A 25,954-nucleotide genomic window follows, 5' to 3' on the forward strand; every position below is an offset into this window, starting at 1 on the left:
CAAACGCACAGAACCAGGGCTGTAGGCACGGACGAGAGTCAACACAGAGAGAAAGGCAGACAGGCCACCTTGAGGAGCGCCCACGTGCACCGGCCTGGGCGGGAGGCCACGTGAGCAAAGGGCACCTAGAAGGAACAGCCCAGGAAACGGGAGGAACACCAGGGCAGGGTGGGGCCAGAAAAGAAAAAGAGCCTTTCATGGAGAAAAGATACCTGTAGTCAGGAGGGTCAAATACTGACAAGTAAGATGAGACCAGGAAAACGTGTACTGCATGTATCCACATTTATCCTGAAATCACTCACCACCCCAGCAAGAAGTGGTTTTGGTGGATTCGGGGGCCAGAAGCCAGATTCCAGTGGGATGAGGAATAAGTACAGGGTGAAGAAATGAAAACAGATGGTGTGGACAACTCTTTTGAGATGCTTTCCCTTTAAGGAAAGAAATGGTCTAAGGCAGTAGATGGAAAAAGCCTGGGGCTGGGAGAGGTTTTTTTATTGTTTTATTAATGAAGAGGCTTCAGCGCGCTTAAAATCCAGTGAGAAAGATATGCTGAAAGAGAAAAGTTTACTAGAATGAGAAATAAGGTTTCTGAGGGAACAGCTGGGATGGTGTCCAGAGCAGGGGAGGAGGGGACAGCCCTGGACAGGCTGAGGGCGGATGACCATCAAACAGGAGCAAAGATGGTGAGATGGATGTAGAGGAAGGTAGGTCTGTATCTTTGGGAGCCAAAAGAAAGACCTTCCACTTGCTGTCTTCAAAATCCTCTGAGAGCAGGAGTGAGAAAGGACAGGTGGTGTGAGGGAGAGAAGGGATGAATTAACACGTATAGAAGAGACTGCCGGGCAGAACCATGAGGCTGGGAATCCACCCCGAAGTCAGAGTTCCTCCGCTGCGCTTCACGTGCTGGGCACACACACTGAGCAAGCAGAGAGCTGGGAAACTGGTGTGTACTCAGCAGCATGGGAGGAACGGGGAGGGAGCGAGGGAGGAATTGACATTGATCTAACCATCCTGGATCTCTTCTTACAGGGGAGGGAGGGGATGGGGGGAAGGAAGGGGAGAGAGGGGGAGGCGGGGGAGGGGGAGGGAGGGAGGAACCCACCTCATTCACCTAGGCATCAGCCTCAGCCCAACCTCTGTGCTCCCGCGTGCAGCACACCAACTCACACACAGGTGCACGACGCCACCCGTGTCACTTCACATCCACGCTCAGATGCATCACACGACAGGAACGTGCATTAACGATGCCTCGCTTAGCCTATGACAGCAGGACAGTCACCATAACAAACTGCTGAAGATGACTGTTTGGGCTAAAATCGCGTTCACACTTAGCGTATTCTCATTGTTCTTACTGGTGGGAAAAAGCATCTCACCTCGGCCCCCTCCCCCTCAAGAGGGAAAAAAAAGACCTGTAATACAGTCCTTCCCCTCCCCCAGCAAACAACTATGAACACGAAGGAGACCCACCCACAGTTGTGTAACTGGGTGTAGACAGTCCTTTATGCTCATATGTGGGTTTATATTGTTGAAGAAACAAGGCCAAGAGCTCTAAGATAGCAACACGCTATAATTTTCCCTTTTCTCAAAAGATGCCCAAAGTTACTTCCAATATTCTTCTTATTTTTTCCTACAAAGTGACCCTCTCCTACCAGCAAGGAAGAAAACAAAGAATGAGAAACACCATAAAGAACTGATACACGTATATGTATAACTGAATCACTTTGCTGTACACCTGACACTAACACAACACTGTTAATCAACTATGCTCCAGTATAAAATAGAAACGTAAAAAAAAGAAACACTATAATTCACAGCAAGCTTTGTTAGGACTTCAAGATTAGAATCTAAGGCAAGACATTAGAAGATACCTCATGAATTATGACTCTCACTTCACAAAGAACGATTAACCCCGTAACAGCCTCACAGACGTCACTAAATGCAGAGACTAGTATTGATTTTGATAGAGTAACTCCTTCAGTTCCTATATGTAAGTGAGCTTACGAGAGTAAACTGTAAGTAGGTCTCGGGGGTGGGGGTGGGATGAATTAACTTATTTACTCTGGGAGAAAATACTAAACTATTTCTACCAGAGAATAACAGGGGAATATAAATCCATCCGTGAGCCGAAATAAAAGAGGTGTTGCAACAAAACAGAGGGACCTCTCAGCGAAGAAGGGATGGTGCCGGTCCTATTATGCAGGAGAAATCTCAGGGTAGGAAAAGGTGTGAGAATGTTGAGGGGAAACTGGTGAAGGAAGAATGCCTCAGGTTCTCAGCAAGGGGAGTCTTTAATCAAAACCCATCTTCTCCGGAGCCTCCCAGTTACAGCCCTGTTACTAGTGGGTGGGCAGCACCCCGGAGGGAGGGAAGGAAACTGACACTTACTACCTGTTTCCTAAGTCTCGGGTGACAGGCAGGTTCCTATCTCAAGAGCCCCCCTCCCTTCCCGCTGGTATCCTAACTTCTTAAATGATCACATCACTCAGACAAGTGCCCACTTATTTGGTCATTTTCGCCCTCAACTCTTAACACATACATATTTAGACGAAGACCTGGTACACCAAACAGAGGGACAGGCAGGCCTGCCCTTTTAGCTCTGGCATGAAGTTTAAAAGCTGAAGAAAATTAATTTATGAATAAAGGGGTAAATTTAAAAAGAAGAATTAAAAATGAAAGGGGTTTAGATCTGCTAGAACGCAATGAAAAAGTAAGGAAACATGTCTTTCTCAAAGGCAGCGTGGAGGGGATGCTACAGTACAGTACAGACGGCTACAGATCAATGCAACTCTCTTGGTAGGCATTTCAGACCTAAGTCTTAAAACTTTAAATGACCCACAAATCCTACTTCCAGGACCTTATCCTACAGACACAGTCGTACATCTGCAGAGGGACATGCACAAAGTTTAGTACAATATCTTTTAATAGCAAAAAATATAATGTCCATGAATAAGCACTATTACATAAATTCTGTTATATCCATACAACAGAATACTATGCAGCACCTAAAAGAATAAGGTAGAACTTCCCTGGTGGTGCAGTGGTTAAGAATCCACCTGCCAATGCGGGGGACACAGGTTTGATTCCTGATCCAGAAAGATCCCACATGCCTTGGAGCAACTAAACCCATGCACCACAACTACTGAGCCCACATGCTGCAACTACTGAAGCCTGCCCATGCTCTGCAACAAGAGAAGCCTATGCACTCCAACAAAGAGAAGTCCCCGCTCGCCACAACTAGAGAAAGCCCGTGCAGAATGAAGACCCAACACAGCCAAAAATAAATAAATAAATAAATCTTTATTTATAAATAAATAAATAAGGTAAAGCTATTTGTGCTGATATAAAAAGATGTGCAAAAATAAACCGAGGGGAAAAATGTGAAATAGCATATGCTATTCTTTCATTTGCGTTTTGGAAAAGATTATAAACATTAAAGATTAGGTGGTAACGTAAATTATACCTCAGCAAAACTGATCCTCCCTGCCAAAAAGGAAAATAGGCGCTTGGATATGCATAGAAAATTTCTGGAAGAATAGGAAAGAAACTTAACAGCTGCCTCTGCAGTAAGGGTCTGGGAATCTGGAAAAAGAAACACATTTCAATACATACCCTCTTATTCTGTTGAAATGTTTTCTTATGTTAATCTCTGCTTTTTTGTTGTTGTTATCGGTTGCTTTTGTTTTTGATCACAGATATAAGAAAAAGTAGGACTGTGGCCTGGTGTAGAAACTGCTATAAAATTTACCAAACTTTCATGGTGAGGCCCGCCAGGTGAGCCACCTTCCTATTACGGCTGTGTCACTTTTTAAGTTTCTGACTCAAAAATGCAACTAGGAGAACTGAGGCTATGCCTTACTTTCTATCTACAAGGATCTATGTCATAGAATAATGAAAGGATTAGTATGGTAGAGAATTTCTGTAAATTAACCTGGGCAAGAGGGCCAGGAACACAAAAAGAAAGTAATATAAGCAGATATTTCTTCTAAATACTTACATGCTAAACTATAGTCCCCAAACTGCATGTAAAAATACACAGAAAAATACTAAAAGTGGTCACAGGATATGGACACTAATTCACACGCCTCTCGTGGCTACAGATGCATTACTAGCTATGCATGAGAGCTCCCTACAGATCTTAGAATGTGACAGTGTTTAGAAGCCACCCACGTATGCCCTCAGAGTCTGAGTGCTTTAAGTTTATTTGGTAAGGTAAACGAGCAATTTGATTTTGCCTCACAGACTGAAATGTTTGTGAGTCTGTGCCTAGCCCGTGGCCACACAAATCCTACCTGTGTGTGCACACACACACACACCCTTGTACCTCTGGGTTCTGGGGCCTGAGGGCAGACCAGGTTCTGAGAGAAAAGAAATCCCTAGTCAACACTAATCCAACTTCCTATGGGAACATTTCAAACCCTAAAGTGCCTCCTCCCCTTGTTAAACCAGTCCAATCCAGTTTAGTTTGTAAGGTGTGACTGAATCCAGGTATGAGGCTGAATCACAGCCTCCAGGTCCTATGGAAGGCGATGACTCTGACCACAGCCTCACAGCCTCACCTTCCCAATTACAGCACCTTTAAACATGTAATAGAATGCAACAGCACGGTCCCATTACATTCTAATTCCAAATGCAAACAGTGAACAAAATCACTGCTACCCGACTACACACTCAGAAAAGTGCAAAATTCCTGGCTGCCTAATTAGAAAATATTTAAATGGCATGCTTCTAAAACACAACCTGTTCCAAAAATGTTGAGTCTCACTTGGGTAAGAGATTTCAAACATGCTTGTGAAAAGAATGCTGGGGGCTTGAAAAGGAGAGTTAAAGAAATGAATGGGATAAATGAAGAACAAGAAGAGGACAAGCAGCAACTAGTGAGCTGAAATAATTTCTCTGCAAAACACCGCCAGCATTTCAGTCCTGACATACTCATTAGCATCTTGACGTGTGGCCACCTGAGGCTCGCCGGGCCCGCTGCACAGCCTGTGCTGTTTGCTCTGGCCCGTGGGCACCCATTCGTGTCTCTGCCTGTCAGGCAGAAATGTTTTCACACTGAGCGATGCTGCTGAGCTGGAACCTGGCTTTCACTGGTGTTCCAGGGCAGAGACTGAAAAAGTCAGACAAGTTGGGAGCTGAATTCAATTTGGAAATCAGAGCTTTATTTCTCGGAAAGAAAAACGTCCATTTTCCTGTGTGTCTGAGCATACCTGAGAGCACAGAAGTCTCAGCTGAACGCTCTGCTGTAGTACCTGCCTCTAAAGAACAAGCGCTCCTGTCAGGAATTTCACTCTCCTGTGTCTGTCTTAACTCTTGGTGACTTAACAATCGGCCCTGTGTCTAGAGGACACTCCTAGAATCCCCTGGCTGTTGGTTCTCAGTTAATTCCGCTTCGTCCTCTCTCGCTTTTAAGCTCCTTTCTCATCAAATGCTCTTGTGACATCCTTTTCAGCTAAGTCCATCAAATCCAAGGCTGCTTTGTTATTCTTTCAAATGAAAAGTAAGGTGAGGAGCAACCGTGAGGCTTATTTACCTAAGATTTCTTACCAGTTGTGGTTTTTGGTGAAAAGATTTTAATACGCTTTAAAGAAAATTTACACTATATAAACAAAACAAGCAGAAACTACTATAGATATGTGGTATTTTTATTATTTGAACCCTTTGCATTGAAAACTGAATATAACAAATGAACGTTCCTAGAAGGAATTAGGAACAGAATTTCCTAAGACAGAAGTAATATAAAAACAATGTACTTATCAGCGATCTATTTAAATAGAACCCACAGAACCATCCCTTGTAATCTCTTCTACTAAATCATATTACTTTATCCTCCTTACTACTGAAACCAAGCAGGACACTGTGGGGCTCCTGGGCACGGAAGCATTTCTGTTTGTAGGGAACAGACTCCAGCCCCCATGACCTCCCTGAGCCCCAAAGGGCAGATTCGAACAGTTGCTGTCAGGGAAGGGAGGGGATGCAGAGACAAGGGAGGAGCCGCCAAGAAACAACAGTGCAGCCCTGGGTCCTGCGGTCCTGGTTCCCCCTCAAGGGATACACAGAACAGTATCTTTGAGCTCTTTGCAGAACTAAACCCCCCAAAATGGAAGATGTCAGCATTCTTCATTCCCAGAGAAAACCACCTGAGGCTAGACAAAAGGAACCAGAGAAGCTCATCAAGATTAGGAGATCACCTGAGACCAGATTAAAGGCATGCAGGCCCTGCACACACCCTAATCTTTTCAGCAACCCCACTCTTGAACCACTTGTATAAAACTCCTCCCCAAATCCTCCTGGGTTGGGATACACAGTCTTGAGGGCATTAGCCCACTGTGGCCCCCTCTGTCTGGCAAAGCAATAAAGCTACTCTTTTCTACTTCACCCAAAACTCTTGTCTCCGAGATTCAGTTTGGCGCTGTTGCAATACAAATAGAAGTGAGTTTCTCCACTGATATAGAGGGAATGAACTAGCAGTGAGGGAAATTGTTATAAGGCAAATAGCAGTGATTGTTCCTTTTCCTCTTGAGAGCAAGGAAAACAAAAAGAACGTCGAACAGGCTAGAGGAGAAAGAGAACCTGGCCTGAAAGGGTTAATCGATCCTGGTTATTCTTTAGCTGTTACTACTAACAAACACTTGTAGTTAGACATCTTTTTCAGAAAGCTGATTACTCTCTGACTCCATACGAATTACACCTTGCACCTGGCATTTCTTCCCCACCCCTACACTCCTTTGTAGCACTCTTCATTTCAGAAAGAAGGTCATGGGCCGATAACTGCAGGGACACCAGACCAGGATGCTGCGCTGCCTGATGTCAGCTTTGGCCGTGAATTTGCAGAAGAAAAGAATGCAAGATCCTCACCACCTGAACTCTTATCATTTACCCAGACTGTGAGCCCCACATATAAAATCTTCCCCGACTCCCGAGGGGGGAGGGGACCCACAGTTCTTGAGGAGCTAGCCTGCTGTGTCTTCCCTTCTACTTGGCAGAAAAATAAAGCCATCTCTCTCTTCCTCCAAAATCTCTGTCTCTGTGTTTCTATTTGGCCTCGGTGCACAGAGTAGCCACTATTACGGCAACAGCGCCAGTGCACAGAGGCTGAGTTTTCAGCATCACTATCCGTTGTACAACCCAGGCTACGCACCCTCTGCAGGATATCATGACACACTAAAACTACAGAACAGTTCACTTGTGATTTTGCTCTTACTGGTCCTAAGTGTTTTAATATCCTTTTATTATCTACCGTTTTCCTCAGTACATTATAGTTGTTGGTGATGCTATATTCAGAGATGGCTGATTCCAAGTTAAACAATTAATGCTTTCCTAAGATTAATTTCTTACAAGGGACCAAGATCTTAGCTGGCAGTTATATATGGTTCTAACCACTTGGTCATTTTGTAAGCAGATAGGGTAGGGGGTCCCCGGAGAAAGAAAACCAAGCATGGCCTTCTTGGCTTAAAAGAAGCCATTTTTGGTCTAAGCCACTTTGTGACCTAAGCCCGGCCACAGCACTTGCCCTTGAACAGGTCTCAGTAAATAATGATATTAAGGGAACAAAAGAAGGCAGAAACATTTCCCGTTATCAGGCAAGAGAAGTAACAACAGCAAAGATAATACATCAGTTGTAAAGACCCCTCAGTTCTGTTTCAATGGTGAAGATTAGCCTGAAATACTCAACAACCACATCAACTAGAACCTAAGGGAGGATGATCTTGACCTATTCTGATCCTCCTGACTTCAATCAGCTAAAGCTTGGGCTCTGTCGATCACCCAAGCACCTTCATGAATGTGCATGTACCCTCAGCTTAAAACTTCCCCAGAGTCCCTCCCGTCAGGAAGTACACACCAGCCTCCTAGATAGCTTCCTCCACAAGAGGGCAGACAGCAGTATCAAGCAGTATCAGCAGCATTTCATCTTGTAGAATTGAAAACCACAGCCACAGAAACATAGAGAAAATGCAAAAGCAGAGGACTTTGTACCAGGTGAAGGGACAGGATAAAAATCCTGGAAAACAACTAAATGAAGAGGAGATAGGCACCCTTCCAGAAAAAGAATTCAGAATAATGATGGTGAAGATGATCCTGGACTTTGAAAAAAGACTGGATGCCAAGATCAAAAAGTTTACCAAAGACCTAGAAGAATTAAACAGCAAACAAACAGAGATATGCAACACAATAACTGAAATGAACAATACATTAGAAGGAACCAATAGCAGATTAACTGAGGCAGAAGGGCAAATAAGTGAGCTGGAAGACAGAATGGTGAAAATCACTGATGCGGAAAAGAATAAGGAAAAAAGAATGAAAAGAACTGAAGACAGCCTAAGAGACCTCTGGGACAATGTTAAACGCGCCAACACTTGCATTATAGGGGTCCCAGAAGGAGAAGAGAGAGAGAAAGGACCCGAGAAAATATTGGAAGAGATTATAGTTGAAAACTTCCCTAACATGGGAAAGGAAACAGCTATCCAAGTGCAGGAAGCACAGAGAGTCCTAGGCAGGATAAACCCTAGGAGAAACATACCAAGACATATAGTAGTCAAATTGACAAAAATTAAAGACAGAGAAAAGTTATTAAAAGCAACAAGAGAAAAACGACAAATAGCATACAAGGGAACTCCCATAAGGTTAACAGCTGATTTCTCAGCAGAAACTCTGCAAGCCAGAAGGGAGTGGCACAATATATTTCAAGTGATAAAAGGGAAGAACCTACAACCAAGAATACTCTACCCAGCAAGGATCTCATTCAGATTCGATGGAGAAATCAAAAGGTTTACAGACAAGCAACAGCTAAGAGAATTCAGCACCACCAAACCAGCCCTACAACAAATGCTAAAGGAACTTCTCTAAGCAGGAAACATAAGAGAAGAAAAGGACCTAAAAAAACAAAAACAAAACAATTAAGAAAATGGTTACAGGAACATACATATCAATAATTACCTTGAATGTAAATGGACTAAATGCACCAACCAAAAGACACAGACTGGCTGAATGCATACAAAAACAAGACCCATATATACGCTGTCTACAAGAGACCCACTTCAGACCTAGGGACACATACAGACGGAAAGTGAGGGGATGGAAAAAGATCTTCCATGCAAATGGAAATCAAAAGAAAGCTGGAGTAGCAATACTCATATCAGATAAAATAGACTTTAAAATAAAAAAATGTTACAAGAGACAAGAAAGGACATCACATAAAGATCAAGGGATACATCCAAGAAGAGGAGATAACAATTATAAATATATATGCACCCAATACAGGAGCACCTGAAAACATAAGGCAAATGCTAACAACTATGAAAGAGGAAATGCAAGGCAGAAATAGAGACACAGATGTAGAGAACAAACATATGGACACCATGTGGGGAAAGCGGGAATGGTTGAGGGGGAATGAATTGGGAGATTGGGATACCAAATTGTACACTCTAAATATATGCTGTTTATTGTCTGTTAACTGTATCTCAATAAAAGTTCTTAAAAAAAAAAAAAAAAAAACTTCCCCAGTTTTGCTGTTTGGGGAGACACTGTTTCTCGGAAAGATTCCCGGTGTTCACCTTACTTGCTGCAAGTAATAATAAATCCTTCCCGATCTTTAGTTTGGTTGTGTCTTTTGGCTGGTCACCCACCAAAAGGCGAACCCAGTTTTAGGGCAACAACTTCTTAAATCCACCAAGAATTTTCACCTGCCTTTGCTGAATATCATTAGTCTTTAAGGATGCACTACCACAGCTTCTCTGGTCAACAGTTCCATTTCTTGATATGTAGTCTGCCTACAGGAAGTCACCTAAGTATTTACAGGGAAGTTTACGAGGACTTGAGAATCCAGAGCAATTATTTAAAAGGGTATGTGAGGTGGAGCATATGAGTTACCTTCGGGGCCTCAGTTTAATAATTTAACAATCTGATAATAAACTGGTAACAATGGAAATAGTGCCATCTATTTCACAGGGCTGTGATAATTTTAAAAGCTATCATATATTAAAAACAGGCAGGACAGAAACTGATACCTGATCAACATCCTGCATCTACTTCTTGGGTACTTCTATGTGACAGTTACTTTCTTTTCACCTCCATGGAGCATTTTTAGTGCCTACCATCTATAAATCAGTCTTACACAAACTTCTCTTCATTTTTATTTCTTATAATAGCTCTTTCAAAAAACAGAATTTTAGAAAGCTAAGTCTCCACGGCACTTTTAGAATAAAAGTTAGTAAACTGTTCGTAAAATGCTGCTTACTGGGGTTAACAAACATGCTCTACACTTTCAAAAGTCATAATCTATGTGGGACACGAACAGAAACAGGCTAGACAATCCAAACTAACGTGCTTCACCCACAGCTGCTGACAGTGTTCACATTAATACGGAATCTGAAGGATGCTCTTACTCTTCCCATTTCAGATCCTGATTCTAAATCTTAGAAGATATTACGTACAGGTGGCACTGTGTATCTACGGTTTCCACATCCTCAAATTCAACTAACCATGGATCAAAAACATTTGAAAAAAAATTCCAGAAAGCTCCCAAAAAGCAAAACTTGAATTTGCTGTGTGTGCTGGCAACCATGTACATAGCACTTCCATTGTATTACGTATTAGAATAACCTAGAGGTTATTTAAAGTATACAGAGGCTGAGTGAGGTTATATGCAAACACTTCACCGTGCTACACAGGGGACTAGAGCATCCACAGATGTTGTCATCTGTGGGGGTCCTAGAGCCAGCCCCCTGGCAGATACCAGGGGACAATTGTACACAAAAAGCCTTACTAAATCAGTTATTACAAACAAAACTGGTTTACTCTTAAACAACAAACACTGCTTTCCTTCTCATCTCTAGAGAAATCTCTCACATTCTCTCTAGGGCAGGTGACCTTGTCACATCGGGAACCACACCCCTCTCTCCATCCACTGCCCCGATCACAGGTTGTTTCCGGTAAAGCCTTCCCTCCTTCTTAAGGGTTTTCTCAACAAAGTATCCTATATGGTTAGACTTGACATCTGAGGAGAAACCAAACCCATGTGCCACCTCAGATAACTTTTATTACAGAAGTCAAATAAAATTCATATAAATAATAAAACTTTTTATCTAAAAAAGTCCATCCTCGAGTTGGACTCCCTTTGTTATACAACTTGAGGATGGAAGATGCCTTAGAGGACTGGGGCGGGGAGGGTGGGGGGGACTCGAGGGGGGGGAGTCAAGGAAGGGAGGGAATATGTGTATAAAAACAGATGATTGAACTTGGTGTACCGCCCCCAAAAAAATAAATAAATAAATAAAAATAAAATAAATAAATAAATAAAAAAGTCCAAAAAGCCCAATTAAGTGGATATGTTTCCACAGAGGATCCAAATAAATACATTACAAAATTTGAGAATAATTGTCAAGTGAAGACAACTCAAATAAAACACTACTCTCCAAATGTGATTACTGCTGCCCAATAGCCAAAAATCCGCTAACACTGATTTCTTAATTGTTCATAACTTTGTCTCTTTCGTCTTTGAGTAAATCAAGGCATTCAACAAACAAAACCGTGGAGCTCAACACCACCTGTCTAATTCTTACACATACTAGAAAAAAAAGTACTCAATTGTTTTTTGAGTAAAAAGAAAGGACCAAGGACCTAAAAACAAAATACGTTTCTACAGATAAAAGATTTCTTCTAGTAAAAGAAACCACAGTAATATTCTAGGCATGGGATAACTTAACAAAACTTAGCAACAAAGAAATCTTGTAAGCATTTAAAACTGACATGCAGCATTTTCCCCATGAATTCTAACAAGGGAAAACAAAGCACACTTCTAGGAAATCCAAGTTCAAAGTTAAAGCTAAACATACTACTATATACAAAATAGATAACCAACAAGGATCTACTGTATAGCACACAGAACTCCACATAATATTTCATAATAGTCCATAAGGGAAAAGAATCTGAAAATGAGTAGATACACATGTAACGGAATCACTTTTCTGTACACCTGAAACTAACACAACATTGTTAATCAACTATACTTCAATTAAAAAAAAAGTTTAAAAAAAGTTAAAGCTAAACAATGTTCTAAAATGATCACTCTGCCAAAATAAGAGTTCAAAACAAATCACATTCACCAGATCCAAATTCTCTCCTAAAGCATCGTGAGCTCTGTAACATTAAACAGGAAATTTTAGGATCTTTGAGACAACAGTGACTTACTTAAGTATAAAAATGCACAGCAGGTATATATCAATAGGTACTCATAATCCCTCATAAGTATTGAAGAGACAGTGCCTGGAGATTAATTGTTTTTAAAAGTCAATTATTTTACAGCTGGTAGTGTAAATACATCTATGCTACTCTCTCACTTCATCCCAGCTCCCCCTACCCACCCCCCATGCCCCTCCAACCCCACGTCCTCCAGTCCATTCTCTGCATCTGCATAGCTAGTGGGAAGTTGCTGTATAACAAAGGGAGATCAACTGGATGATGGGTGATGCCTTAGAGGGCGGGGACAGGGAGGGTGGGAGGGAGTCACTGGAGGGAGGGGATATGGGGATATATGTATAAATACAGCTGATTCACTTTGTGTACTTCAAAAGCTGGTAAAAGAGTGTAAAGCAATTATATTCCAGTAAAGAGCTTAAAAAAACACAGGAAAAAAAAAGTCAATTATTTTAGAAGAATAGTTGGCTTCTAAATGCTTTGCTTCTACATAAAAAGCTTCAGAGAGCAGAGCACACCCTCATAATGCACTGTGACACCCATCCTCTGCTGTAACAACCCAAATAATGTCATTCAAAGCCCTTTCCATCCCAGGTACAGAACAAGTGAGCCTTCCCACGGCCTGTGTTCTAATTCACATGGGACACACAGTGTGATCATCACACAGTCTGTGACCACTAAACCCTCGTGGTACTGCGCCCCTCAAGGAGAGCTGGCACTTTTTTCCGGGCAAGTGCAGGCAAGTCAATCCAGGTTTTTCTTTTTAACTCAGCAACCTACACCTACCTCTACTGAAATGTCCCATAAAGGAAGCAGACTATGAGAGCATCTAAAGGGGGCTCTTGGGTGTGGCCCCATGGGAGACTCAGTACAGTTCTATAGATGTCAAAGTCTCCAACAAAATAAAAAAGAGGGGGGAGAAAGGGGAGAGAAAGGAAAGGAAGAAAGGGGAAGGGGGGGAGGAATGGGGTTCCAGGCAAACAGACTGGGAGAGAACCTAGCTCTGCAACTTGGCAGCACTGTGACCTTGGCAAACCTGAGGTTCCCCATCTGTACAAGTGGGCGACAGCAGCTCCTGCTTTATGGGACTCTGGGAGATGTGTGTGAGATAACATAAGGAAAGCATTTAACAGAAGGCCTCACATGCAGACAGTTATCAAAATATTAACTATTCCACCTAATTATTTTTTTATTACAATCAAATAAGTTTGTCAGTTTAGTGAGTGAGAGCTTGAGCTTACTCTAGGAAGATATTCAGTTCTTCAATGATGACATAATTCTTACAAAACTTAGAAAAATAACTGAGATCAGTATGTCATTTTCAGTAAAGAATTTCCGGGGATTTCGCTTCTTATAAGGCAATAGGAGCATGGACTCAACAAACAAGCACCTGGGTTGGAATCCCAAGCCCGACACTTGCTGGTTTTGCGACCTGAAGTTTACACTGGTCTCAGTTTCTATCTGTAACCCGGGGAAGACAAGATTCCCTTAGGGATGTTGTGAGGAATGAGTAAATGAATACATGGCAACTGCTTAGGAGAGCACCTGGCACTGAGCAGGTGCTGTGTCAGTGCTAACTCAGATCTTGTCGTTAACAGTTCTCACCAGGAAACTGTTTACCACCCCAAAGTTGGCCATCACTAAACCCAGCTACTCACTAGAGGAACTAAATGAGGAGAGTATGATATGGAAACCTGTGAGGCTTAGTCTGAACCCTGATCGCACTAACCATCAGTTCTCTATATATACAATCTTGGTCCTCTACCTACAGATTCTACATATCAGAGCTTACTGTCCGCTAGTCACTGATAAAATCCAAAGACGTACCACAGCTCTGTGTGTCTGAGTGATGATAGCCGGGTAGTGGAAATGTGATTTTTTTCACCTGTATTTTCTAATGTTCTGCCATGCATATGTATTGCTTCTCTGATAATAAAAGGTTATTGTAAAATTTGGAGATGAAAGAAACACTTCTCTGATTTGTCAGAGGGAAAAAAACCAACAAATTCCATACCTGTATTTATGAATGATGGCATTAAATAGTTTTCCATCTCTCCAGCAGGTGGTGAAATTTTCACACTGTATCCCTGCATAACCCTCGGTGGCCTGCTGTGTCCACAGTAACAACCTCTCCTTCGCAGACATATCTTCTGACTCACCAGTAACATGGATATCAGATATCTAAACAGAACAGAAAATGTTAACCCATTAGCAAGGAAGGAAGCTAATGCAGATTAAGAGCCTACTATGTGCCAAGCACTTTACAAGTGCTGTTTTACTTAATCCTCCCACTCGCACTTGTAAGATGAGTATATATCCCCATTTGACACAGAGGGAAACTGAGTTTCAAAGAGGTTAACGGATGGAAAAGTCAGCTTTAACCCAAGCATCTCATTTTTTTTCCATTCCAAAACATCCCAGTGTTGAAAATTCTCCCTCTTTACTAATCAGATCTGTTAGAATAACTTAAGCACATATTTTTCCAAGTTCAAATGGATCAAAGTAGAATCTCTTAATCTATGTTACCACCTGCAGAGCAGAATTTGATCTAACAGGTATTCTGCGTAAAGAACAGAGAAGGAAAACAGCACCCTCTCCAATTAACCCCATTACATAATAATTTGACTTGAAGTCTCTCTAATTTTCTCATGAATCCTTATTCAGCTTACTCAGTGGGAAATGTGTATCTATACTTTGTTTTCATTAATTTTTTAAAGTCTCTTCCATTAAACGATAATAAAACAGGTCACCAGTTCACACAAATTACATTTGCAAGTCATCCTTTGATAAGGGTCTTACTTAACCTGCTGATGATGACATTACAGTACCAAGTGACTTTGGCAGGGGTCACACGGTGATTCCCAATCTGGGATGAACACCAGCAAACAACCATTCCCTCAGTCAGTGCAGGAGCAAAGCTAAGGGACTAAGAGGACAGGCGGCCAGCCAGGGTCAGATGGGAAGCAAGACGGAGCAGGGGCAAGTCATCCTGCACCAGGAAGAAAACCCCTTAAGTCACGACACTGGCCGCTAGTCCTGGCCGCTAGTCCTGGCCGCTAGTCCCACAGCTTTGAACACATCATTTCACGTCTGTGAGTCAACATTCTCATTTATAAAACGAGGAGAGAGGAGGCAGAAGCAGAAAATGTTTAGGACTCTTTTCAGTCTAAACTCGGAGAGGCTAAGAGACTGTAAAAACAACACAGAAGGCAGAGGTCCAAACAGGTAGTCACACAACAAAAAGCAGAAAACTTAAAATAAAAACACAGAGTAAAGAAAGCCCTTAGCCTAGAAAGATGAATGGATAAAGAAGATGTGGTACACACACACACACACACACACACACACACACACAGGAATATCACTCAGCTATAAAAAATAATGAAATAATGCCATTTGTAGCTACATGGATGGACCTAGAGATTATCATACTAAGTGAAGTCAGACAAAGAAAAACACCACATGATATCACTTATATGTGGAATCTAAAATAGGACACAAATGAACTTACCTACAAAACACAAACAGACTCACAGACATAGAGAACGGGCTTGTGGTTGCCAAGGGAAGGGGGTGGGAGAGGGATGGAGTGGGAGTTTGGGGTTAGCAGATGTAAGCCATTATATACAGGATGGATAAACAAGGCCCTACTGTAGAGCACAGGGAACTGTATTCAATAACCTGTGATAAATCATAATGGAAAAGAATATGAAAAAGAACATCTATATAATATATGTATAATATAATAACTGAGTAGCTTTGCTCTACAGCAGAAATTAACATGATATTGTCAATCAACTAAAATTTTAAAAAGTAAAATAAAACAAAGAAAGCCTTTTACACTGGGCAATGCTGGGTGCAAACAGAAAGCTCTATTCCTACCGCTGCCCCAGGAGCCAGAGGACTAGGAGCCAACCCAGGGACCTGGGTCAGGAACGCGTGACAATTAAGCCCACCCCAAGCCTACCAGCCCTGCCAGCACCTTGTGGAGGGGAGGCAGGCCCAGAGGCCTCTTTCCATCCCGTACCGGGTGAGGCAGCAGTGCCAGGGAGCTTACTCCCAGCCACAGCTGGATCTGAAAGTGAACGGGTGTCTCAATCTAGTCATCTTTCCTAGGAATCTGTGCTCATCTCCACGCATGGCAAAGAACTGTGTGTGTGAGCATGTTATACAGAACACACAGGAAGGATTTTTTTGTTTTTGTTTTCATTTTATTGAAGTATAGTTGCTGTACAATGCTGTATTAGTACCAGGTGTACAGCAAAGTGATTCAGGTACATACCTATACATTCTTTTCCAAATTCCTTTCCCTTATAGATTATTATACGATAGTGAGTATAGTTCCCTGTGCTATAAAGCAGGTCCTTATTGGTTACCTCTTTTATATATAGTTGTGTGTACCTGTTAATCCCAAATTCCTAATTTATACCTCCCCATGCGTTTCCCCTGTGGTAATTTTTTTTTTAAACGTGGGGAAAAAAGAGCAGAAAAACTGCCCAACTTCCAACTGATATTTTGCCCTAAACTCATGCTGCCGAGCCTTCCCGGCACAAACCAGGAGTTCAAATCCCACCTCTACCACCTGCACATTTAACACATTTACCTGCTCTAAGAGAGCTGTCTCACTTGTAACACAGCGATGATAACAGTCGTTATACTGTGTGGTGAGAATTCAACCACGTGGACACAGAGTGATGCTTGGCACACAGTAAGTACACTCTCAGTTTGTTGGCTATTTTATTGCTGTGGTTGTTACTTTTTATTTTACTTCTTTTTTGGACAAAGGGAGAAGCAAATACTTGGCTTTATTATTCTCCCAATTCTCTTTGGAAAAGGGGTAAAAAATAAAGTTTCCAAGTTTGTTGTCTCAAACTAAATGAAATCTCTGAAAACAAAGTTCAGGAAAACGAACCTAGCAAACTGTAAATGAAAAGCTGAACCTCTAGGTAAAATTTCACAAGAGGCTTTACAGATTATAAAATCAGCTGCTTCTGGACTTGTGGCTGCCAAGGGGGAAGAGTGTGGGGGAAGGATGGACCGGCAATTTGGGGTTAGCAGATGCAAATTAGTATACCTAGGATGGATAAACAAGGTTCTACCGTACAGTACAGGGAACTATATTCAATAGCCTGTGATAAACCAGGATGGAAAAGAATATGAAAACGTATATATAGAGAGATGTATAACTGAGTCACTGCCGTACAGCAGAAATGAACACAACACTGTAAAACAACTATACTTCAATAAAATTTAAATATATACATATATATAATCAGCAGCTTCTGGGAACGCTGAGGACACAGGAGCTACATGGGTGGTATTTACAGCTATATAAAGAAAAGGGCCATAGCAGGGCAGAGGCAGGGACTGGGTTCTGCCAGGTCAAGAATGTTCCACGCCAGTGCAGTCACAAAGGTAACTGCCTATTAATAAGGGCTGCCAACACATTTCAACCACAGGGTAGGTTTAATAGTTGCAGCACTGTCCAGCACACCCAAGGGAAGATATTAAGGAAGAAGAGTTTAGAAGTCTGAAAATGGCTAAACATCAACCAGGAGAAAATAATCTATGTTATTAAGTAAGTTCCCAAAGGTTCCCAAGTCATATTTCAGCATGTTACTCACACACACGCTGTATCAGACCATCACACATGCATATACTGTTTTAAACACTATAGTTTTAATGGGTATATTCAAATATGTTATGAACTAAACTTTAACATATCAAAAACCACTATCATGTTAAGTCTTTCAGCTTCTCCTGGGATTTCTACTTAACTGAGTATTAACCCCACAGGGAAATCAAGGCATTTTAGATATACTGTTACCACTAGCCACTACCTAAATGAATGTATCAAACTTTTCATGATACATCTTTGATCATATAGCAAACAAAATTAAAAAGAAAAATAAACCAAATGTTAAAAGTTAAGTCTGCAGTTGCCACTCATGACTCCTAATGTACCACCTGTGCACTCAGCAAAACAGCCTGACTCCTCCATCAAGGGCAGGCCAGGTGAGATTCCAGGAAGGAACCAAGGCTCCTCCCTTTGAATCCTGGAGGCACACAGAGATCGGAGAAGAGCTCAGCTCCTGCTGCCTGGGTTCAAATCCCAACTGCAACAGCTAATGGGATTAAGATCCAGAGCTACTCAACATGGATGGACTAGAGATTATCATACTAAGTGAAGTAAGTCAGACAGAGAAAGACAAATATATGATATCGCTTATATGTGGCATCTAAAAAAAGTAATACAAATGAACTTATTTATAAAACAGAAAGAGACTCACAGACATAGAACAGAAACTTAAGGTTACCAAAGGGGAAAGTGGGGAGAGATAAATTAGGAGTTTGGGATTAATATATACACACTATTATATATAAAAGAGATAAACAACAAGGACCTACTGTATAGCACAGGGAACTATATTCAGTATCTTGTAATAACCTATAATGGAAAAGAATCTAAAAAAGTTAAATATATGTATAACTGAAACACTTTGCTGTACACTTACAACCAACACCACATTGTAAATTAACTATACTTCAATTAAAAAAAAAAAAGACCTAGAGCTACTCACATCTCTCTAAAATCCATTTTCCTCATTTTTAAAACTGAAATGCTGACATAATAATATCTACCTCCTAGAGTAGTTCTAAAGTTTAGACAAGATAATCCACATTATCTTGTCTGTGCTTAGCACAGGGCCTGGGCAGGTAGAAAACTCTACAAATGTCAGCTTCTCCCACCAGAAGTTCATGAGCAGCATTTGCTGCTTCAAGCCTCTCACCAGCAATCTGTCAGCAGCATCCAACACAAACAAAATACTTCAGACCCAAGTTCCCTTCAGAAACTGGAAGCTCTCATGCCTCTCATCTGGGTCACTGCTGGCTGCCACCCAAGTGCAAGTTCTTCCTCCCACTGAGCCTCTCCGGCAGCGTTTCATCTCTGCTTCATCTCCCCGACCAAGACTGCCTCCACTCCCAAATTTCCAGAAGTATCTATTCCATGGGAGATAAAGTCCCCTACAGCTTCATTACCCTACACAGCTTCTTCCTTTTTAAAGAACCCCAGCCCCCCCACCGCCACTGCACTGCATTAACTCAAGTCCTGGACATCCCCAGGCCCACGGACAGGGCACGTATTTCTAACTCCCCCCATGAAGAAAACCAGTAGTTTTCAAACCATTATCCGCGGCCACAAAACCTCGCCTTCACTTGACAGGTCACCCTCGTGCCACCACCTTCTTCCTATCCTCCAATGACCCGCACTCCCCAGTGGTCTGACACCTGGCTGGGTGTCCCCATCTGCACCCAGCGCCCCACCCTCACAGGCCTCTGTCTTCCCTCCACATCAGCCGGTCACGCACCTGCGGCCACAGCCTGGATCTTGTCACCGTGAACCCGATCTAGTCTACTTCAGGTCTGTACCTTCTGAGAGCAACACCCATTCTTTCAGCACTTTCATTCCCTAACTCCAGCTGGACCAACCACCAGGCTCAGCAAGTCTCTCATTCCTCCACTGGCCCGATTCTGCCCCGTCTCTGAGCCCTCCGCTCTCCTTACCTCCTTCCCCTTCTGGTCTGCACCACGTGATCCATCACTTCAACCACCATCCCCAACTCCCTCACCCTGTCCTCGCCCTGCAACGGCCCAGCCGAACCTCAACCCTGATCCAGGCAGCGGTATGTCTTCTCCACGCTTGCCCCAAGTATACACCTGAACAAACGGAAACCGCACCACCACGCAGAGGACCGTTTCCTCCATGAATCCCAGCTCCGATCTCCGCCCAGGGCTCCAGGAAACCTGCCTTTTCGTCTCCGTGTCCTAAATGGCCGTTTTTTCTCTCCCTCACAGCATCTCGGTCAATTCCTCACCATGTGCCCCAAACTCGTACCCCACCCCCTCTTCTTTCCATGCCTGGCTTCACTTTTTCATCTTCTTTAGAGAGAAAGCAGCAACACACATAAGAGCCCCTTGCTGCCCTGCTCTGTCACCTTGACCTTTGCCTCCTCCTGACCTGCTTCCCTCCTGTGAATCCTCCACCTCCCGGGGCGGGGGCAGGGGTCTCACTGTCAGTGGCCCTCCCTTCATTTGGTCTTTGCTCGGAGCATGTAGGGTACCCAAGTCTCTTCCACCCTAAAATAAATAAAAACAAATAACCTTCATAAACCCAGTTTCCTCTGTACTTAAGCACCATCTCTCTCTCTTCTCAGTGAAGCAACTGGAAAAAAACACTGTGTTTTATCATCTTTATTATCTTTACTCCTCAACCCACTGAGACCTGGCTTCCACCCCAATCACTCCACAAAAGTAAGGAGAGGTGACCAGACAAAAAGGGAGGGCGTTCTTTCTCATGACTCTGTTTTGGCAGGGAAGAAGGAAATTAGATGGTTTGTGGAATATTAACGGAGGAAGTGGTGGGCGTGGGAGGGGGTCAGGCACTGAGAGATGCACGGGGGTCATCGGTCTGCCCTCCAGTTCCCCATCCTGACCTCGCTAAGGCATCAGTCCTGCCAAACTTGCTCATCTGCAAATTTCCCACGAACCTGGGGAGACAGAAGCACCTGCTTCCAGGAGTGCATGAGCCGCCTCAGACTATCTTCAAGGAAGAGGAGGGTCTCACAGTCCCATTTCCTCCCTTTCCGATGGCCAACGATGAGCTGAAGTAACTAGCCAGGACCATCACCTCTCGTTTCCAGTGTCAATACCGACACCTTTTAAGACGTAGTCGTGATAGACCTACAACAATACGGGCTCAGGAGAGCTTCCCCTCCCTCTGGAACTAAGCCTCAGTGTCGGGACTAGTAGCAGTCTCCTGACCAGCCGCAATGCCCCACATCTGCCCCCCCTCTTTCTGCAGACACATTAACTCAGGTCAGTCCCGGCTGGTCTGCCCAGACACAAGCCACTCTCCTCTGTTCCACGATCAAACCAGACGCACGTCAGGCCATGTGCACCACACACTCCCTCTCTCCTCAGGGCCTCTGTTGAGGCTACTTCTCCCCTTGGAACATCCTCCCCACACCCTGCCCAATGTGGTCAGACTAGCTGCTCAGTTACCATCTGCTGAGTAAGAGGCAGGAGATGGGGGCGGGGAGGGGAGGACTGAGGGGGAAGGGGGGAGGGAGGGAAGGAGGAAGGAAGTAGGGGGAGGAGGAGGAAAGGAGGAAGGAAAAGAGGGAGGAGGGTGGAGGGGGAAGGGAGGATCAGAAACACGTGTCATGCCTTCTTTTGGTACGAATGGGTTTTAGCCTCTCGCGTAAACCCTGTCATCTTACAAAGTAAATGGTTTCCAATTAACCTCATTTTCCAATAATCACCAAACACCCGGCCCACCATCCAAGGAGTACCCGGCAGTGAGTGCAGGCCTGGAAATGACTCAGTGAGAGGCCAACGTTACCTAAGTGTCATCGAAATCATTTCTGTAAAACCACTTCACAAACCTGACCCAGGACACAGACTTGAAACGTCTTTTCAATGAAAGAAAACCAGCCATCTGAGAGCTCGCTCTGATTTCACTCCCAGCTGACAGCAGGCTGGCCCACTACCTGCTGCGGGAATTGCCACAGCCTCCCCGTGCTGGTCAGCTGAGGCTGTGAGCCTGAAAGTCCTCTGAGCAAAGTCAATGCCGCCAGATGCCTAGGCGACAGCCACACCCGATTTTTACGGATGTTGTCATGGTTCTGGCATGCAGGGAGGAGAGGACAAACCAACAGCCAACTTTCAAAGCTGACTCACATACTTCCTAGGAGATTATTCACATTTTTACTGTGTTTTATTCTATACAAAGCAAATAACATAAATTTTTTAAAAATTTTTAAAATAAGTATAATTTATTGAAACGGTTGAGTTTAATCAAATTTACTATTTAAATAACCGACGTATAACACCAGAAAGGCAACATCTCTGAGGTGAAGAGAACCAAGAAATTGAGCTTAGAGAAGCTATAAATACAGTAAAGGCTTAAGGAATCTGGGGAACTCAAACTGGAAGGTCACAGAGCCCTCTGGCGACTCCCTGGTTTCACTGGTGAACAAACTGAGGTCAAAGGAGGTGATGGGACTTGCCCAGGGTCTCGGCATGCAAGCTGGCAGGGGCCGAGGCGATGGACCTACAGCTCCGAATTTGCAAGAGGAAGATGAAATCCCTCCTTCACATTTAGAAAAGAAATCTATCCTTACAACTCAGACCGATCTTTCCTGAGGAGCCCCAGGGGGGTGTTCGCTCTCAATGCTGGGGAGATGGCTGCACCCAGGCTGGGTTAGGGTCAGGGGTGACGGACGGGCAGCCCCCAGCTTCCCTCAACCCTGAGGTCAAGAACCTTCCTCCTGGAGCCTCCCAGCCTCTACGCTGGCAAAGCAGCAGCTACAGAGAACACTTTTCGTTTTCAGAGGAGGGCCCACCCCTGGACCTCTCACAGGAACCAAGCGTCAGGGTTCACAGAGGTTCCCTCACTAGACCAAACACACGCCCTTGACTGCCAACCTCACCTCAGAGCAGCAGGGCTGCCCCTAGACTCACGTCCTTCCTCGTCTTCCAGAGCTGCTGCAATAGGATGCATCTGGATGAGCCGCAAATAAACATACTAGTTTCAAGACTTGGTCCCTCCCAGGGGTTATTTCTGTTCCAACAGGTTGACAGAATTTTAAGCGAAAGGTAGAATTAGAGAAACATACTGTCGGACACATTATAGGTATTCACTAAACATCTGCTGAAGAAATGGTCAAAAGAATGGCCTTGGGGGATGGGAGGCAGCTCTGCTGGTGCAGAAGGATGCCTTTTGTCCAAGGAAAGAAAGAAGTGTTCTTCACAGCAGATGTGTCCTCTTTTCTACAGAAGCAGAAGACAGTGGTGAGACAGAATTTATAAAACACCTACAGCCTCTGAAGTCTTTCTCCCACATAACTACTTCGTTGAATCCTCGGAACAAGAAACCACCTTAGTTTACAGACGTGGAAAGTATGACCTGCGTTAAACCTAAGTCTTCTGATTTCTCCAAAGAAGACACACACATGGCCAAGAGGAACGTGAAAAGCTGCTCAACATCACTAATTATTAGAGAAATGCAAATCAAAACTACAGTGAGGTATCACCTCACACCGGTCAGAATTACCAGTCTACAAATAACACATTCTGGAGAGGGTGTGGAAAAAAGGGAACCCTTCTACACTGTTGGTAGGAATGTAAGTTGCTGCAGCCACTGTGGAAAAGTATGGAGGTTCCTCAGAAAACTAAAATAGAATTACCATATGATTCAGCAATCCCACTCTTGGGCATATACCCAGATAAAACTATAATTCAAAAAGATACATGCACCCCTATGTTCACAGTAGCACTATTTACAATAGCCAAGACATGGGAATAACCTAAACGTCCATCCACAGATGAATGGATGAAGAAGATGTGGTACACATATACAATGGAATACTACTCGGCCATGAAAAAGAACAAAATAATGCCATTTGCAGCAATATGGATGCAACTAGATATTATCATACTAAGTGAAGTCAGTCAGAAAAAGAAAGACAAATACCATATGATATCACTTATATGTGGAATCTAAAATAGGACACAAATGAACTTATCTATGAAACAGAAACAGACTCACAGACATGGAGAACAGACTGGTGGTTACCAAGGGGGATGGGGTTGGGGGAGGGATGGAGTGGGAGTTTGGGGTTCGCAGATGTAAGTTTTTATATATAGGATGGATAAACAACAAGGTCCTACTGTAGAGCACAGGGAACTCTATTCAATATCCTGTGATAAACCATAATGGAAAAGAATATGAAAAAGAATGTATGTATAACTGAATCACTTTGCTGTACAGCAGAAATTAACACATTATAAATCAACTACATCTCAATAAAAAAATTAAAACTGAAAAAAAAATTTAACTCTTCTGATTCAAGAGTTCCTGAGTCCCCTTTCCTCTGCCTCACCAAATCTATAGCAACACCCTACAGCGTTTCAGGAAGAGTTTTATCCGTCAAGGAACCAGCTCATTTTACAAAAGCAAAAAATGATTTAAGGGATACACAGTGGGTACGAGAATGGTAGTTGTCAAATGCTCTTCCCTGCAAAATCCAAATCCCTACTGGCAAGATATGAGTATCACCCAAGGAATTTCACTTCCTTCATATATTTTTGTTAAAATAAACGAGAGCTTATGCTCTAATTGAGAGAGTTCGGGTATTAACAAGGATGAAAGCAGCAGTTTGGAAAGGTGATCTCAAGATGCTTCCATCTCTTTTAACATCATCATTTCAAGAGTAAAAGTTTATCACTGGGAGGAAAATCGCTGCAGAGCCATGGAGCGTGGTGACCTGGGTTTCATCCCGGACTCCACTGCTTCCTGGGCCTTGGTTTCCTCCCACCAAGATGCCAACACGCACACATGGTTCAGAACAGTGCCTGCCCACAGGAGCGGAAGTGACTGCACCAGACTGAGGATTATTCCTTAAAATTTTTTTGCTCACACTGCTTGACACTGTAGTCAGGAAAAAGCAAATTCCATATTGAATGTGTCAAAACACGCAAATATTTCCAAGCCAAGATGTTTGCTTCTAAAGGCAATCTCTTCAATGATGTTTCAACTATTTTGGCAGAAACCAATGCAATCAACACATTTTTAGTGTCTGCTGCCAAGTTTCAAAAATGTGTGAAGAGGTTCCACAAAATATTCTTAACTGCAAAGACAGCACACATATTTTGAAAATTCTATCTGGTTAAAAAACTGCCTCCCTAAAAGGAAAAGTTAAATTGAGGATAAACGCAAAAAGTTGATAAAGTTCAAGCGCTGATGCTCTACACTGATGGCTTCTTTAGCAAATGCTCATCTACTTCTTATTCAAATCATGGGGGAAAATTAACACAGATATAACTATTTTTCTTGTATAGCAAAGCATTTTAAACTTTGGCGTGTCCTTCATTTAACTGAAAAGACAGAGACACTCTATTGCTGATACATACCCCAATTATGTGCAATGGTTTTATAACTAAATTTTCATAAACTGGGTTATGAAATCCAAGTGAAGACTAGAAATTTAAAAATCTGTAAACTCATTTTTATTAAAAAGGATGAAATGGTTCAGAAAGAAATATTAATTAGTCAACTATAAACCAAATAACCTTTGCTTTCAAGATCTATAGAGCAACGCTACCACAGAAAAGGAGAAACAATTAGATTTTATTCTAGTCCTTGAATCCTAAGTATGATTCTATAGCCTAAGATTCACAGAAGACTTGGTTAAAGAAAAAAATACTGAATAAATATTACATTTCAGTGAGGCTGAAATTATGTATTATTCTAATATTTTGAGATGGTTCTCAATTACTGTAAGTTTTTACAATATGGAAAGTCAACTAATAAAAATATCCAACTCATCATTACTCAGATGCAGATAATGTAATTTGTACCCTAACCACACCCCTCCCCACCTTTCTCTTCTTGGCTTCTTTCCTTTACGTCACTGCCCCGTTACTGCAATTCACCGAAGGATGAAAAGAGTTCAGACAGGGCGGGACATTAAAATGACCAGGGTCCCCCTTTATCCACAGTTTTGCTTTCTGTGGTTTCAATGACCGCAGTCAACCACTGTGTGAAAATATTCAATGGAAAATTCCAGGAATAAACAATTCTTAAGTTTTAAATGGCACGATGCTCTGAGGAGCAGGATAAGATCTTACACCGTCCAGGTCCATCCCACCCCCATCGGGAATCATCCCGCTAGTCACTTCGTAAATGTCCTGGTTATCA

General features: G+C 42.8%; 1 protein-coding gene across 10 annotated transcripts in view; it reads right to left on the bottom strand.

Moving 5' to 3' along the window:
- DST (dystonin) overlaps positions 1-25,954 on the bottom strand; it is a 470,805-nt gene that overhangs the window by 193,171 nt on the left and 251,680 nt on the right. For all 10 annotated transcript variants that reach the window (XM_057698598.1, XM_057698604.1, XM_057698599.1 and 7 more), the window contains one exon: positions 14,207-14,373. In XM_057698598.1, coding sequence (XP_057554581.1) covers positions 14,207-14,373 — 167 coding nt within the window. The remainder of the gene's footprint in view (positions 1-14,206; positions 14,374-25,954) is intronic.

The sequence above is a fragment of the Hippopotamus amphibius genome, chromosome 11 (genome assembly GCF_030028045.1).
Source record: "Hippopotamus amphibius kiboko isolate mHipAmp2 chromosome 11, mHipAmp2.hap2, whole genome shotgun sequence".
In the NCBI taxonomy this organism is placed as follows: domain Eukaryota; kingdom Metazoa; phylum Chordata; class Mammalia; order Artiodactyla; family Hippopotamidae; genus Hippopotamus; species Hippopotamus amphibius.